Below are 16,684 nucleotides of genomic sequence, written 5' to 3'. Positions count from 1 at the left end.
TTGTTGATAAATCAAAAAAATTATCAAATGTTTGAACTTTGGTCGATGGTATTTGTTGATTCATTCCGTAAATATTTAAGATTAGATTGAGAAAGCTATTGTGAAGCATAAATATGAAAATTTTGCTTGCTTAAATAAACTAATCATAAACATCGGTCCAAACATTGATGTGGAAGATTTGAAAGTATTTTTGATTGCTGACAATTATTAGTTGCAACTTATTACATCTACAAAATGCCGCTAAACAGACGTCTTTTGGACGTTTGATAAAGCTTGAATTCATTATCGCTTCTCTGCTAACCAAAGCTCGCTTCGTCGCACCCACAAGTTATCTCGGTATTACAGTAGGCTTACTTTCGACATTGGCCCTAATTTTTTTTCGCCCAAAAAATGACTTCATTTCCTATATTTTAATTTTTTAAAACGATTTGTGATTGTAAATCAGTGTACGCCATCAAAAGTTAGGATCTGTGGCAATTGAAAAAAGATGCAAACCCAACAAGCTTGAATTTGATCTAAAAACTACTTTTGGCTCTCAAAAGTTCAAAACCTCTTGTAACCCAGGCAAACTGCCTGCTTGGAGCAGTTGACTAATTTACATCAGTAATTATAAGTGCATTTCTAAAAAAACATTTCTAAAAAATTTGTCACGGTTAGTCGTATTGGTGAAAAAAAGTCTTTCGCTGTCAAAGGATCATAAATCTTCAACATAAATCCTAACACAAACAATGCTTTGAGAGCATAACACAGTGTTTCTCTTTTGTTGTGTTTCTCAAAATACTGCGTTTCTCAAAACACAGCGTTTCTCAAAGAACTGTGTTTCTTAAAACACTGTAATTCTCAAAATACTACGTTTCTCAAAGAACTGTGTTTCAACACAGTGTTTCTCTGAGAACACTGCTGCCTCAAAAAACGTTCAAAATCTTTCTGTTGTTAGTTATTTTTTGATTTAAATAATGTTACTTTACTGTCAAGTACCTGTTTCTGATACGGAGCAATTACTATTTTTCTAAAATTTTCCAATTTAGAAACAACTTTTTTTGTTTTGGAAGACAACCTGATCATCAGTGACCTTCATCCGCCCCGTTAGCTCAGTGGTTACACTCCCTGCTCAAGATCACGCGGCGCTGGTTCGTGGTATGCGCTTGAGCAACGCTTTCAGGACTGCTCTCCATTCAGCGGCACTTAGTGAATGGAATAACTCCACGCCAACAACACTTAAGTAGTAGTAAAGTAAGTAGGTAACCTATTGATGGCAGATTTATAAGCAATTGTAAACGCAGCAGCATTTTGTGAAAAAAAGTGGAAAAAAGAAGCTATCTAATTCAATCGAAGTATTTCTTGCTTCCGTTCCACATCCGGTATACCTGACAGCTTCTAAGAAGCTATAAACCATAAGCAGCGCATTAGTTACTTTATGTTTGTTCAAAACATAGACTTTGTTAACGTCGTAAATTGGTAGTCTGACAAACAGTAAAATGACGTCACAATATGCGAAGCAAACTTGAGGTTACATTTTCTGCATGGCTGTCTGGCGTGTAAAGCGCTGAAATCAACGTGCAAGACACCGGGCTATGTGAAAACTCCTCCTAGTAGACTTCCACACAATCAATTAAAAAATCTAATTGACGTTGATACAACAAAAAACATTCGCGCAAAACTTTTTTTATAACAAAAACTCATTTAACGTTTTGTTGGTGTGTGTTATGTGTATACAAAAGAGCAAAAATTATTACTACATTATGTACGAAGTTGAAGCTCCTACTAACTAAAAGTCTAAAATACTTGCTTAGTGTGCCATGCAGAGACAGCAGGCAAACGCATATCACTTACAAACAACAAATTTTAAAAGAAAACTTTTCCTAAAACAATAATTTTGAAAACTGGAGCTATAGTTTTGCTCACGTTACAATTGTGATGAAACTTGAAAACAAGAAATTTGCATTGCACGATACGTACTCAGCCTACAAGTCAGTTCTTTTTTACATTGATTCAACGTTTGCAAATGATAGTTAAACTACAAACCACCACGATGATATACTATTACATCATAATCTAAAGAGCCCACGACAAAGGCGTGATGCAGTTTAAAGTAGTTTTAAATGTAGAAAATGAAAAAAATATTAAGTTGTTTGTTTAACTACAAACGGGTTAAAATGTCTTCAAAACGACGTTTGTCTTGAGCAACTGTTTCGACATGTGGTTGTTTATTTCTGCAAATATATAAAAAAAAAAATTATCAATGAAATAATTTAGAAAAAAACAATAAATATATTTTGTTTATGTAAAAGTAGGCTAAAACTTACATAAAGTGCAAAAATTTATATAACATCCCAGCAATTCTGTTTATATTCGATAATTGGATTCTATTTAAATGAGAACCTTCTAATAATACGAGTGAAACAGACTGTTAAGATAATTAAAAGTAAATAGTATCTGTACAGTATTTGATGTGAATTGCTCTGCTTGGATTTTTTTCTTAGCATTGAGTTACTTTTTAGTAGTATTAATTGTATTTGTTGCTTAACAACCCAGCAAGCATATATGCGCTTTTAAATGTAAAAAAAATACTGACTTCTGGTTGTTAGACTTTTCTTCGTAAAATGCTTCAGCTTCTTCTATTGTTTCCATCAAATAGCGTCCGTTTGTTTCAGGGAAGGCCAATGATATTACGCCACCAATGATTGCTAGCAAAAAGTTATACATTTTAGGATTTGACTGACAACAATAAAATATCAAAAAAAGCGGAGTAGGGTACTACACTAAATTGGCAGAATCAAGTTTATTGCGCAGCTTTTGCCACACAAGTATGGCTTTATTAGTATTAGAATCCTATTTAAATAGATTTTTAAAACTTTTAAAAATTTATTACTATGATTGCTTTTATGCCGTTGCTTAATAATACACTAAATGGTATTTATATCACAAAAAGAATGTTCAATGCTGAAAAAAAAGCAATTTAAGCTAACGACTAATGAGTAGGGCCATTTAAAGTCATTAAAGTCATATTTTTTTCTATGCATCAGTAAGTCGTGAAATCAATTTTAACGCAAAAACCGCATCCCTATGAGATATATTAAAAAAGTTATGAAGTCATATAAAGTCATATTTTCCTGGTTAGGTCATATATCAGCTTTTTAAGTTATATAGTCATATTTTTGAGTTATAAAGTCATACCGTTGTATACTTTAAATAAAAAATACCAATTTAAGCGGTGAAGCAATTAAGCACTAAGAAAGTAAGGCAATTTCTGATTGAACGAAACAAACTGTAAGATTAGCCTACATAACACTTACAGTCACAGACCTATATTTTATGAGGTCACACATTGAGGTCAACTTAATCCTCAAAATGGAAAGTTGTACGTACACCATCAAAGATGCCCATGCTGATCTAAATGCCCTTGATCTAGAAAAAGATCCGCTTGAGCTCAAAAATTACATTAAGAAGCGATTGGACAAAAACGATGTGAATCAAATTATGGAGCTACAAAGACAAGACATCTCACCAGCGCTTTATGCAAAACTGCAGAAGTGTCAACCCACATCAGCGTCTGTGGAGCGCTCATTTTCCTTACTAAAGTCATTTTTACGTCCAAATCGTAAATTCAAAGACTCTAACATTCCACACTACATGAAACTGTACTACAACAGTGGTTTAAAATAAAAATGGATGTGTATTACTGTTATGTTGCGTATGTTTTACTCTTTAGTTCCGTGAGTGACGTTGTTCGTATGTAAAAATAAACGATTTTCACATAAAGTCATATAAAGTCATATTTTCCAAAAAATAAAGTCATATTATTGATTTTATAAGGTCATATAAAAATGGCCCTACTAATGAGTCTATTCTTCTTCTATTTAAACCTTTCAAGGTTTTGCCACCTTTTTCCCGTTCATTAACGTGCTGGTAGGTTTATATCGATTTTTGTAGTTAGTATCTTTTTCGTCCCGGACGCGTTAATGACGAAAAATAAAATGATTGATTGATGATTGTCGCACTTGATTCCAAGCATTGACTGCCTCTTGCATGAAAAGTTTCCAAGATTCTCTGTTGTTTGCTTTGTGTATTAGGTGTATGTTGGTGTTAGTTTTGTCGGTTTGTTGGTTTAAGTAAGTTAATCGTTGTCTGCCTTGGGCACGCTTCCCTTCAATTTTGCCTGTGAGAGAGAGATGTTCTAACTTTCCTTTTCGCAGCACGTGTCCTAAAAATTGAAGTTGTTTTTCTTTGATATTTTTTAGTAGATTGTTTGTTTGACTTAATTTAAAACAGTTTGATTGCTTTTTCTGTCAGTCCAGGAAATCCTCTGCATTTTTCGAAATGCCCACATTTCAAACCCATTTATTCTTTTATTAATTGATTTGGTAATTGTAAAGGTTTCTGAATATATTTAAAAATTGGATAAATGTAACACTTCAATACTCTGAATCTGGTTGCGACAGATATGTTCTTGTTGCATAATATTGTTTTCATTTGCTGGACAGAGGCTTTTGCTTGAGCAATACGTATGTTGAACTCCTTATCATCTTTGGCGTTCCAATTTATTGTTGTCCCAAGATATCGAAAACTTTTTACTTGTTTTATGGTTGTTCCATTCATTTTAGTTTGACAGATTGGAATTTCACTTTCTTTTTTCGTTGTGATTACCATCGTTTCCGTTTTCTTTTCATTCATTTCCATTCCAAATTCTTTACTTCTTTCATTTACTTTGTTCAACAAATTTTGTAGTTTTGTTTCATCGAGGTATATGTGGCCAAGAGTTTACTGTAGTAGGTCGGCCAGTCCTGATCTACAGTGCCCCACCAGCTTGGCTGCTTCGGGTTAATCCTCAGCATTACTAGTTCCGCCACGTAGAGGCGATGGTGTTGGACTTCAGAAAATGAGTCTATTAATTATTATTAAACTTTTTTTTTCAGTTTGAGCTCATCCTAAAACAGGATCAAATTAAAATAGCAAGAAACAAATAAAACAAAGCTATAGAAATAGTTTCCAAGTTGGTTGGAAGAGGTTCGATCTGAGGTTTTGCAAGATAAATCATCGCGTTATAAATAGTAAACGGCACTGTTAATATAATAGTTGATCGTGGTTCCAATGATGGCGCGTGGCCAATTCGCTGTGAAATCATAATCAATCAATCAAACCAAAAAAGACTTATTTCAATAGCTACGCCAATTTTCCAATTATTCGTTTGCAGTACATAATGAATTGGGCCTAGAACACACCGTTGGCGATTCCTCCTGTAATGAGACCACCGCAAAAGTGAGCACTCCTGCAATACGATCGCTGTAATAAACCTAGCATCACTGCTTTCCAATCTGTTTTTTTTTTAACTTACCAAGCACTCCAAATACAACATTTGGAAGCCACACAACATAATCTTGCAACCCAATGAAGTATGGAGCTATGATTCCAGCCACTCTTGCAGAGAAGGATCCAATTCCCAACGCATTGCTCCTGCAATGCAGAAATAAAGTTAAAATTGAATCATAATTTCACAAAAAAAAATAGGATGAAATAATCTTCTGATAGGTATCTAAATCACAGAAAATCTTGATATAGACAACTTAGTAGCATTGCATATCTTGTAATACAAATAAATTTATTTTTACGCCCATCAGTTCAATTTTAACAGCTAACAATCGATTTTGATTTGTTAAGTCATCTACAAGCAGAATTGCATTATTGTAACTTTATTAACTTTTTCTATTTGAAAAAGCTTAATTGAAGCTGATTTAGATTAGATTGGACGGGAAAACTTTTTAGCTTACAAAGTAAAAATTTCTCAAATTTTGGCAGGCGGAAGTGGACAAGCTGGCTATCTAATTTAGCTGGCCAGCCAAACACTTGTAATTTAACTACTAAGTAACTATTAGCTTAAATCAATCAGCACTGATTCTGCAATACCATGTGCAACTGTTAAACGTTTGAAGTTTATACAATTACGTAGCAGTGGGAGGGCGCAAGCGTTGGCTTTTCAATTATGCAAACCTGGTTCGACTCTGGCTTCAGCTGGTTGCTAAAAACACCGCTCACCTCTACCCAGGTATAATAAATTGGGTAGGCATACAGGAATTGCTGCAAGAAAGGCGGCCGATAAAAAGAAACTGGCCACTCTACTTTTCTTAATGCCGAAGGCTTAATATACAATGAGAATTTTATCTCCTCACACCTGACACTTGAATCAAGTATTTGACCACCTTACAATTGCATAACTTCACTGGATAAGCTTTTCTTTAAATCGGAATGCCGACTTTTTTGAGTTTAGCATTCTTGCTAGGCTGGTCCTTCAACTTAGTCTAACTTAAATATACGCGTTTGATAGTTAAATGATTTGCGCTTTAAGTTTTGTCTCCGATTTTGGGGCAATTTCCAGGCTGTTACTAAATAAATAGCTGTAACTGAATAAGTTTTGAGGTCCCCGTAAGAAAAAGGTGGAAAAAATATGGAATGAATCCCTGGCTTTCAAGACGACAAAGGCGTTTTAGTAAATCGCATCGGCACAAGGACGATTTTCAACAAAAAAGTGCTATGAGCAGAGCTATGATGCTTTCTACGAAATATTTGTTTGAGTCAATATACAGCAGCTGTGACCAAACTGCAGACCTTTGGCTTAGTGTGATCAACCAAGCGTTTTGGTATTACCAGTATCTCTATTTTTTCAATGCAACTGTAGGCCTATGCGGAATACATGGTTGGTAGCCAAGCAGCTGACAAAAAGCATCATGCTGAAAAATACATCGATTGGCCTTTATATTGAAAAACAACATTATGTATGGCCAGCTGTTGAAAAAATTTGTACGCTACAGCTTTATAATTTACCTTAGCAAGGTTGGGTACAACTCTATGGTGAGGTTGTAAATGGTCGAGAAGGAAGCTGATATCCCAAACTTGGCGATGAAGGCAAACACGACACCGAGAGTTTTCAGTCCTGCACAAGATAAGAATAAAGAAGGCATTGTGAGTGTGACATATCGAACATGCGCAAGAATTAATTTCTTATGACAGCTTGACAAGATTAATTAGAACAGAAACTAGCCATGAAAACTTTGAAGGCAATCACTTCTTTATTTCAATTGAAAAGTATTCTTTCAACTTGAGTGTGACACAAAAGCAAATCAAAATGTAAAATGACAAGTCCAACCAGTCATTCAATCCACAAACAATGCAATAATATTTCAATACATCAATTGTATAATGATTATTATATTTTATAAATTACTTATGCATTTGTCTTTTTTACACAAACAAACAGAACTATACTGCTTAAATAATGTCGGCATAAACGTGAGAAGAGGGCAAAGTTTACTGAACAACTGCCAGACACAGAAAAGGGTTAAAAATATCGGAATGGCCATCAGACAAGGTGAGAGGTAATTTAGTGAGGTGAACAAGAAAAGCTGCATCAGATCGTTCGATCACAAACGGCCAAGAATGACCACCAGCTGATACAGGGGACTAAGTTACCTTCGTCATTTCCGGCGTATTCATTGACTACGACACTGCCTAAAAGTCCCAGCCCCGCCACAAAAAACGACACAGAAATCAACAATCTTCTTCCTATTCTGTTGATCAGCAGCATGCAAGCGATGTTTGCTAATATGTCAAACACTCCATCTGGCGGACAAATATTAATAAAATAAAACTTTGTTTCGACAAAACAGTTAAACTAACATTATGTTGAAAAGTATAATTGTATCTAATCGAACAAAGCAAAAAATAAGACAATGGCTATTATTTTGCAAGAAACAAGACTCCCAAAATTTGTCATAAATGAACAACACAAGTATGAAATTGTTATTGAAGTATTTATGCAGACAAAAAGCATAACAATAAACAAAAGAAAATGAAATATCTTCTGGCAGGTGTAAAAACCCACAACAATGCTTGATATGAACGACTCGGTTACATGTCTTGTAATACAAATGATTTTATTTTCACTTCAGTCAATTTAATAATAAACAGCTAAAAATCGATTTCGATCTGCTGGCAGCTAGATCATCTTCAGCTAAGCTTATTCAAATAGAATAAGCGTAACTGATATTGATTAAATTAACTTAGCTAACATTTTCATTTGAATAAGCTTAGCTGAAGATGATCTAGCTGCTAGCAAAATAGAAATTGATTATTAGCTGTTTATTATTGAACTGATTAGTAGAAAATTAATTTTTTTTTTATTGCAATACACAACAACAAATATTTTCAAGTTTTGTTAAGAAAATGTAAAACCGTTAATTGTATTTTAAGTTTCTGGTTTTTTTGCTTATACTTAGAGTGTTGTTGACAAAGATGTCACCAGGTAGAGCTCCGGCGTTCAGGGAAATCCCATAATAGACGAAGCTGTTGACGAACCTGTAGAGAAACAAACTCGTTCAAATCAAACAACGCAACAGCGTTTTCAAATACAACCCACTCTCAACGTTTTGTTTTGAAAATGCAACTATATAAAAGGCAGTTCTAAAAACGACATCCCTGTAATTACAAAGAACCATCACATAACCCACCAGCTGAACATAACGCTTAGAGTCATAATGAGCATTCGACGCGTTCTGAAGAGATCAATCAGATTGTACTTTGTTCTGTCTTTTTCGTTCAATTCGTCCTGGCAAAACAATTTGTTACCAGCTGCTTTTTTTGTGACTTATGATAATATAGCAATATAAAAAGACTCGACGAGGTTGGTAGGTTGGTGTAAACAATTTTGGATCGTTGGGTTTAATACAGTGGTACCCTTTTTAAGCTTTTTTTCGGACACGTCTCCTTAAGCAATGATCATATAGCTGATGGTTTGTGCTTCAAACTCGAATTCAAACAACTTACTGTAGCATCAAAAGCGATTTAGACTTTTGTTAATTTCCCAATTATGCTACATTTTAGTGAAATACCTAAATTTACTTTTAAGTAACTGGATTTTTAATGCGAGGTTTAACTTCAGAAATTGCACAACTTAGCCAAAGTTATCAACTTTTAACTTGGTCTTGGTCTTGTCAGCAACTGCAGTAGAAAATGTAGTTATAGACATGTAGAACCGAACATTGTTAGTATTTGAAAATGCCGAGTTGAGACAAGTGAGTAAATAAAAAGATAATCTTGGGTTTCAGTTCTTGAAGTCCAACTTGACTATGTGGTTGAACTTCAAAGCAGAAACTCTTCTTATGCTTATTTAAAAATAATTTTAAGGAAGTTTCAGATTTCCGTCTGTATTTTTAGAAAGTATTTCATAAAGTTTGCTTTTAAGACATTCAAATAAGTTGTTACTTGATTCGTTTATACACTCAAAGTCATCAGCTGCAAGTATTGCATCCAAGTAATTGAACCAAAGCCCACTGAATTTCCCCTGTAACCTGGCTCTTCCAGAAGTATAGTTTGAAAATGTAAGGTGTAATTAGCATGTTCATTTTAGCATGTTTTTTTTGCACAGCGATCAAGCATTAGCGTAGCCGTGGAGGAACAACTTTTACGATCAGATTAAAAAAACGTCCGCAAGCGCATTAGCTTTCATGAAGTTTTTGGCTATTTTAAAGTTGATTACTTCGATAATTAAGTTCAGAACATTTTTCATTGCTGCACGGAAAGTAAACCTTTGCATGTTATGACTTTATAATAGATAATGCCAAGAGTACTAGCAACTAATGGATTTTTTTATGACAAAGCTAGATTTTTTTGTTTGTTTGTTTGTTTATCTTTATCCTGCATTGCGGGAAAGCGGACTTGAGCGCTATGCATCGGTGTACGCCTTCCGACATACACCTGACCCACGCTGCAGCCGACAGCAATGTCTGTTTCCGGTTGTCTACTTTACTTATGACTTAAATTTGGTACTACCCATTACTCGAAATCGATCACTGGGTAGAGGCAATTATCGTTAAGTTTCTTGCCCAGAGAAACAACAGCAAGTGCGGGTGGCTGGAGTCGAACATGCAGGCTCTCGACTGCGAGCCCAACGCGCTAACCACTCGGCCACGGCTGCATCAAAAGCTCAGTCTGACAACTTGACCAGTGATTATCAATGTAAAAAATATATATAAATGGCAAAAAAGAAAGACACTATTGAAATCACTGCACATCGAAAAAGTTCGTAGTTCCAAAATTTGACTCTTGTAAGTGGAAATTGAAAACTTGACAGCGCAGAAATAGCTGATGATAAGGTTGCCAGTTGTTTTTAAAATTTCCAGCTCAACTGCTAAGGAAAAGTAACTTAAAAGTATCTTAATTGTCACAAGTGATAAAACAAGCCAAAAAGTAGCCTAAAAATTTGCGCAATTTATGGTAAAAATTAAAAGAAAATTGCTGAAAATGAAATTAAACTTAACGAAAAAACGCGGCTGCTAAAATTATCCCGCAACTCCAAAAAAAAAAACTAGCCCAATTCCAAAAAAGAAAAACTGCGGAACTGGCAACTTTGCTTGATGGTAACACAGTTAACTCATTAAAAATTGTTGTAAAGCTGCCATTCCCCGTGAGCATTAATTGACACCCGCCTCCCTTTAGGGTCAAACGCCCCAAGATTAAAAAACACTGATGCAGACTATAATTTCAGTTCGGTGTGTTACCATCAGGTATTTTTGTGTTGTCAAATTTTCAATGTTGAATCTTGAAAAAGTCATTTGTTGAAACTATGCTAGCAACACTACTGTAAAAGCAACTATTAACACAAGGGTAACTTTTTCAACAAGACGAAGACGACCTAGCATCAAGATTTTTGTATCGAACGAGTTTGCAAAAAAACTTCTACCTTTAAAACAGCAACTTTTGTTTCTCTTTAATCTTTGAAAAGCAGCGACAATTTGAAAAGAAACATCTTCCCTGTTTGACTGACCTGCTCTCCAGCTTTTCTTGCATCTTCCCAAGCTTCTTCTGTGACTCTTTTTCTATTTATTCGGGCTAGCATCTTGGTCACTTTCATCCCTTGCTTTTCTTTATTATGAGCAAACAACCACCGCGGTGACTCCGGGATTAAGAACAAAAGGAGCACAAATGGAATGCTTATAATTGTGAAGGAGAACTAGATATCAAAAAAATAATTTGTAGCTTGATTACATAGAAACAAATATGTGGGTTATGGCTGCATTGGCAACAAAACTAATATAAAATGTCACTTGGTTTACTTCTTCGGCAGTAAGCTATGTATCAGTATCGATCTGGGTGTTTTCATTTGCAGCTGTTGAAACTTATTTTTGAAAGGCAATCTACAAATTAGTGCATTTTATATTGCGTATACTAAACAATAAGCACTATCATTACTGCAAAAAGTATGAAGTAAAAGAAGTCACGCAGAGCAAATTATGTCAAATATAGGCTACAGTGGTTAATTTCCACATAAAAGCCGGGACAACCTGTTTTACTTTTATTGGGATCATCAGAAGGTTCTTAAGGTTTATTAAGGACCTTCTGGTAATCTCAAAAAAAGTAAAAGAGGCTTTTAATGTATTATACTTTTTTAAATATCTGCTCTCTTCTCAAATAGTTTAGTTTCAAGCTTATTTTAAAAGTTTTGTCAGTCAAATTTGTTAGGTTAATAAAGCGCTTTTTGCTTTGTTGAACAAAGCGCTTTGCTCCTTGATGTTAGCTCTGACAATGTCACTAGTTTCACTTTACTCAAAATACATAACATGCTTCATTTAGCAACAATAAAGAATACGTATGTGTAAAAAACAATTTTTTTGGTTTTCGTAACCTTTTCTAACAACTTTACCTGCGCATAATTTCCATACTAACTCACGTTTACGATTTCATCAATGATAATAAAATCGTAAACGTGAAATTATTTTTACCTCGTGTCTCTATCTCAGAAACAGAAAAAAACTTTTTGTGTATTTCCAAAACTAAACTTCAATTTATTGTTTGCAAGCAAACCAATTTCAAACAAAGTACTTAAAAACAAAGCAATTACAAACAAAAAAAATTAGAAAAATAATTAGACTGCAAAGCAGATAGGCAAATGATTTAATGAAATAAAAAATTAAATTTTGGACATATTTTAACAGGATCAGCAGGCCAGCTATAGTACACCAATCCTTCAACGTGAAAGTATGATGAAAGGAAAGAGGTGCAGGGAAAGAAAGAGACGAACTTGGGGATAATGCAAAACAGTGGGCTGACTTGTCAAGCATTAGAAGAGCAAAAAGAATAACGGATAAACGTGAAATGTGGAAGCAACTGACAGCCAATTTTTTCGTCTCGACTCACGCCATGATGACGATGATGATGAAACAATGCTCACCATCATTACTCTCCAATCTCTCCAGTTGTAAGAAAATCCGCTCAATGCCATGTATCCCAATGCGTAAACCATTCCAGTGCTTATTCCAACGGGAGCTCGGTAATCTTTCCCAATAACTTCCATAACTTTAATTTGAATAATAAAATTTTTGTATTTTTTTATGAGAACAGAATCGCGTATAACGACATTGCTTGTCATGAAAACAACAATGGAATGTAAAAACTTTGTTACACTAGATCAGCATAATATGTCTTTGTGAAAGAGAGTGATAAAAATGAAGGCAAGCGGTTTTGGAATGATAAAGTCGTGATTATTTACATATAACCGTGGGAGAGATGAAAACAAGGAGTCACCATTTTTCTGCTATAAATAAAAAAACGTATCAGGTTTGCTCAAAAATAAGGACATGATTTAGCAAACCACTTGCTCTGTGAGCATCATCATCACTCTTACGTTGACACAGTACTTTTTTAGCTGAGCTTTTAAAATTATCTAATTTCAGTAGCCTACACTTACTCCTCATAATAACAATCTGCTTATCACGAAATAGAAAACTTCTACTTGTCAAAAAATAGTAGGCTTCTGACGACTTCATCAAGCCATTAACGGCAGTGATGAGTTTTTATTGCATGGATATAAAACTTACTGTAAACATACATTCCAATTTCTGCACCGTAGCAAAAAGCACCGAGGAAAAACCGAGATAGAATGTACAGTTCTATAGAAGGACCGAAGGTGACTCCAAACATGCTTCCAATACAAAAGATGTAGCACACCAAGCAACATGTCTTCCGTCCAAATCTTCAAAATAAACTGCAGTTAAAAAGTGAAAATCATTACACTTGCCTAAACGCTATTTAGCGGACACACGGCCGTTGAAAGAATAATTTGGGCCTAATAGGCTACCGATGAGATTCTAGAATCACAAGTCAAGGCACCGTTCAAAAAAGAAAATCTAAAAGAAAGTAGAACCTATGGAAAACACGTTGTATTTTTAAAAGTTTCTGGCAGCCAGGAAAGTTTCGTGCCTTTAAAATTATTCAGGCCTAAACGTACCCTCTGAATCTCGCTATGAACGCTACGAGGTGAACATATAACGGTAAAATTTATTTTATTTTGCAAGAAGTTATAATAATAGTAAAAGATCTCCAAATTCTCTCTTTGAACTTTGTCCTAATACGTCACAAACCATTATTACAAAACACTCAAACTGCTATATACACAACTGTTCATCGTTCATGGTGTTCTGTATTTAGGCCAGTCATGAAAGCAATATGGTAGGCTAAATGAAGGAAAAACAGTGCAAAGTTTTATAAAAATCTTCAAATTCTGAATATTTAGTTACAGTAAATTACATGATTATAAAAAAATATTTAGTATTTTCATACTTGTCAGAAAAATATCCAAACACCAACGATCCAATCAACATTCCTCCGTAGTATAATGACGTTGATAGAGCGTTGAGATACTTTCGGTTGCATACCAAGTCAAACTGCAAGGATTCCAAAATATTAAGTAAAATTCTTGCAAAAAAAATACTTAACGACGGCCTTTATTACCGGTTTGTTTATTTTGTTTCATAATCATAACACATTTTATTTTCTGTTAAAGTAAGATTTTTTTGAAGCGAAATGGTTGGAGCGCCTGGTCAATCTAATCAAAATATTAAGAGCACTAAATATAGATACTAAACTTATGTTCAGCAAACGTTTCGAAAACTAATCTGTCTTCATCTTTAGTTTATTAAAATACTAATATAATATATATTAATATATTATTAATATAACGTCTAATAGTATACCTCTGCTAATATTTTAAATCAAATATAGTTATTATACTCTCTAAACCCTTGATAGCCTGTTTCACCCTAAAAGGAGGGTCATCAGAAGGTCATTAATTTTTATTTTAATAAAGCTGAAGATGAAGACAGTTTAGTTTTCAAAATGTTTGTTGAAAATGAGTTTAGTATCTATATTTTGGGGCTCTTTACTTTTTGATGAGACTCCTTTATTCAAATTGTAGTATATCTACCTCTGTCACAATGGTTTCGCTAAACAGCGACCGATCGTAATTGTATCCTTCATCACAAGGTATGGGTGGATACGACGTGTTTACACAGCTGGTGTTTCCTTGGCAAGATTGTAAGTCGTATCCATATCTAAGTGAGTTAACAATAAAACTGTCATAAGTGGAACGTTTCTTTTATGACGCCATGAATAGTTCTCAATGTTCTGTGATTGGTTGTTCAAGTTTAAAATCACACTCGTTAACAATCATAGAAGAGTACTATGTGAAGTCTCATCAATAGAGTTATCATTATTCATACAATTAATCGCTTCTCTGTTCTATTTTCAAGCAGTAAGATTGACATTAGTAAACTATATTACAAAAAACTAACATTGCTTTACGTAACCTTCAAGCAATCAATGAACGCTGAAGAAACATATCCACAAGAAGTGCATATTGAAATAATAAAAATACAATCATTTTTTGTGAAGTTGAACCAAAATTTCAGATAAAAACTACACGCCAAAAAAAGAACAACCAACTCATCCACTGTTATTTATTGAGTGAGGATGATAAAGTCTAACTCCGTTCGTGGATACATAAAACGCAGCTACCTCAAGCAGCCGTCGTACTCTTGATTATCTGCATCGTAGGGTGTCGTGAAGTTAAGAATGTCTGACTCAGTCAAGTTAGGAAAAGCTGTTGCGTTGTCTAGTGGGGGAACATTGCATCTGAGGTTTAAAATATCAAAATTTTTATTTTTTTGGTACTTAATCTTTTAAAATATTTATTAGCTTTCCATCAGGATATTGTCATTCTGATTAATGCAATCTATATCAAGCAACAAAAATATAGCCTATTATTATGATTACATTTATAATTGTTTTATTTATTATACATATATATAGTCTACACATGAACTGCAGATGTTTGCATTATACAATTAACTTTTGTATAAATGAATTAAAAATATAAAAATATATACGAAAAAAATACGTATAAATGATAAAAAAATAATAGTAAAATAATAACAAATAATAAGAATATAAAAAAATAACTTTACTTGAATAAGGACCTTCTGATGATCCCCCTTTCAGGGTGAAACAGGCTGTAGAGGTTTTAGAAACTAATAACTATATTTGATGTAATATTCTCTGCTTGGCTTTTTTGCTTGGCATTGAGCACTTTTTGCAGTATCAACAGTATTCATTGTTTAAAAATGAGTGCGGAACATTTCAGGTAAAACTCGTGGCTACACCAACTGTAAAATACACAACTGGTGCAACATATTCATATGATACAAAATGCAGCAGTTGCATATAAATTGTTTGACGCAGCAAGGATAGCCAAAACATTTACAGTAAATGTTGCAACTATGCAGTGTAATTATACTTTTTAAAAGTGTCACGAAATGTTCTCAGGAAATTAGTTTTTTGCTTTTTTGTTTTATTATCTTTATCCTGCATTGCGGGAAAGCGGACTTGAGCGCTATGCATCGGTGTTCGCCTTCCGACATACACCTGACCCACGCTGCAGCCGACGGCAATGTCTGTTTCCAGTTGTCTACTCTACTTATGACTTAAATTTAGTACTACCCATTACTCGAAATCGATCACTAGGTAGAGGCAATTATCGTAAAGTTTCTTGCCCAGAGAAACAACAGCAAGTGCGGGTGGCTGGAGTCAAAAATGCAGGCTCTCGACTGCGAGCCCAACGCGCTAACCACTTGCCACTATAATTTTAAGTGGAAATAAATTTCACCTTTTCAAGTATTACTTATTTTGCAGTCCCATTAAGCTCAAAGACTTTTTGTTGTAAACAAGGATTAATTATTAATCCTACCTGTACTCTGGTGTGTAAGCGATGAAGATAGTTGCAATGGAATTGAAACCAAAAAATATATTTATGTAACACAGTATAACACAAATGACGATTTGACTAACACCAATGTCACCAATATGTTCCAAAATTATGTCAAATTGAATCATTGTGAAAAAATAAAGGTTTGTTGTAATAATTCCGACCAAACATATATATATATTTGCTCAGCTTAAAAGTACCACACCTGCCAAACACAGTACAAATGTTTGTAGCTTATTGCTATCTGTATAATAAATGAGCTATAGTATTTTAAAGAAATATAGTGCACATATTTTTTACATTTTGCCTCTTTTTATTCTTGATTATTTTAGGGAAGCAAACAAGAAAGTAACATCTTTCAAACCTATAATTGTTTTGTTATAGCTTATATAGAACTTGCATCAATTTAAAACTTAAATAATACCTCAACCTGGATAAAAATGCAAATTACGTTGCGAAATTAGCCAAAAAATGATCAACTGCTTAGTAAAACATTGTTTTCAACTCATTCTTTTTAGGTTTAATATACAAAGATTCTGCTTTCGCTATTTTCTCAAAATAATTGTATGGGCTAACAGGGGTGGCCAAACTGCTGGT

At 34.1% G+C, this 16,684-nt stretch overlaps 1 protein-coding gene across 1 annotated transcript; it reads right to left on the bottom strand.

Moving 5' to 3' along the window:
* Positions 1–1,354: 1,354 nt before the first annotated feature.
* LOC145783424 (organic cation transporter protein-like) lies at positions 1,355–16,247 on the bottom strand. Its single transcript, XM_082595297.1, has 14 exons — positions 16,070–16,247; positions 14,842–14,958; positions 14,252–14,378; positions 13,609–13,712; positions 12,867–13,021; positions 12,221–12,345; positions 10,817–11,002; positions 8,502–8,599; positions 8,267–8,349; positions 7,465–7,614; positions 6,820–6,928; positions 5,336–5,454; positions 2,576–2,687; positions 1,355–2,213 (listed from the first exon to the last, which is right to left on the bottom strand). Exons 1-14 carry the CDS (start codon positions 16,213–16,215, stop codon positions 2,141–2,143), a joined length of 1,704 nt encoding a protein of 567 aa, XP_082451423.1. The 5' UTR covers positions 16,216–16,247; the 3' UTR covers positions 1,355–2,140.
* Between the last annotated feature and the right edge of the window lie 437 nt (positions 16,248–16,684).

The sequence above is a fragment of the Aplidium turbinatum genome, chromosome 14 (genome assembly GCF_918807975.1).
Source record: "Aplidium turbinatum chromosome 14, kaAplTurb1.1, whole genome shotgun sequence".
NCBI classification, from domain to species: Eukaryota; Metazoa; Chordata; class Ascidiacea; order Aplousobranchia; family Polyclinidae; genus Aplidium; species Aplidium turbinatum.
Note: the sequence above shows the minus strand (reverse complement) of the source record. Positions and strands in the feature narration are given on the sequence as shown.

Bases quoted from the DNA above. Each gene is read 5' to 3' on its own strand.
- LOC145783424 (XM_082595297.1), bottom strand. From the start codon at position 16,215: ATGATTCAATTTGACATAATTTTGGAACATATTGGTGACATTGGTGTT. The intron at 6,929-7,464 runs GTAACTTAGTCC...TATCTTGTGCAG, and splicing joins ATACGCCGGAAATGACGAAG to GACTGAAAACTCTCGGTGTC. The intron at 2,688-5,335 runs GTAAGTTAAAAA...ACTTTTTGCTAG, and splicing joins TGTTGTATTTGGAGTGCTTG to CAATCATTGGTGGCGTAATA.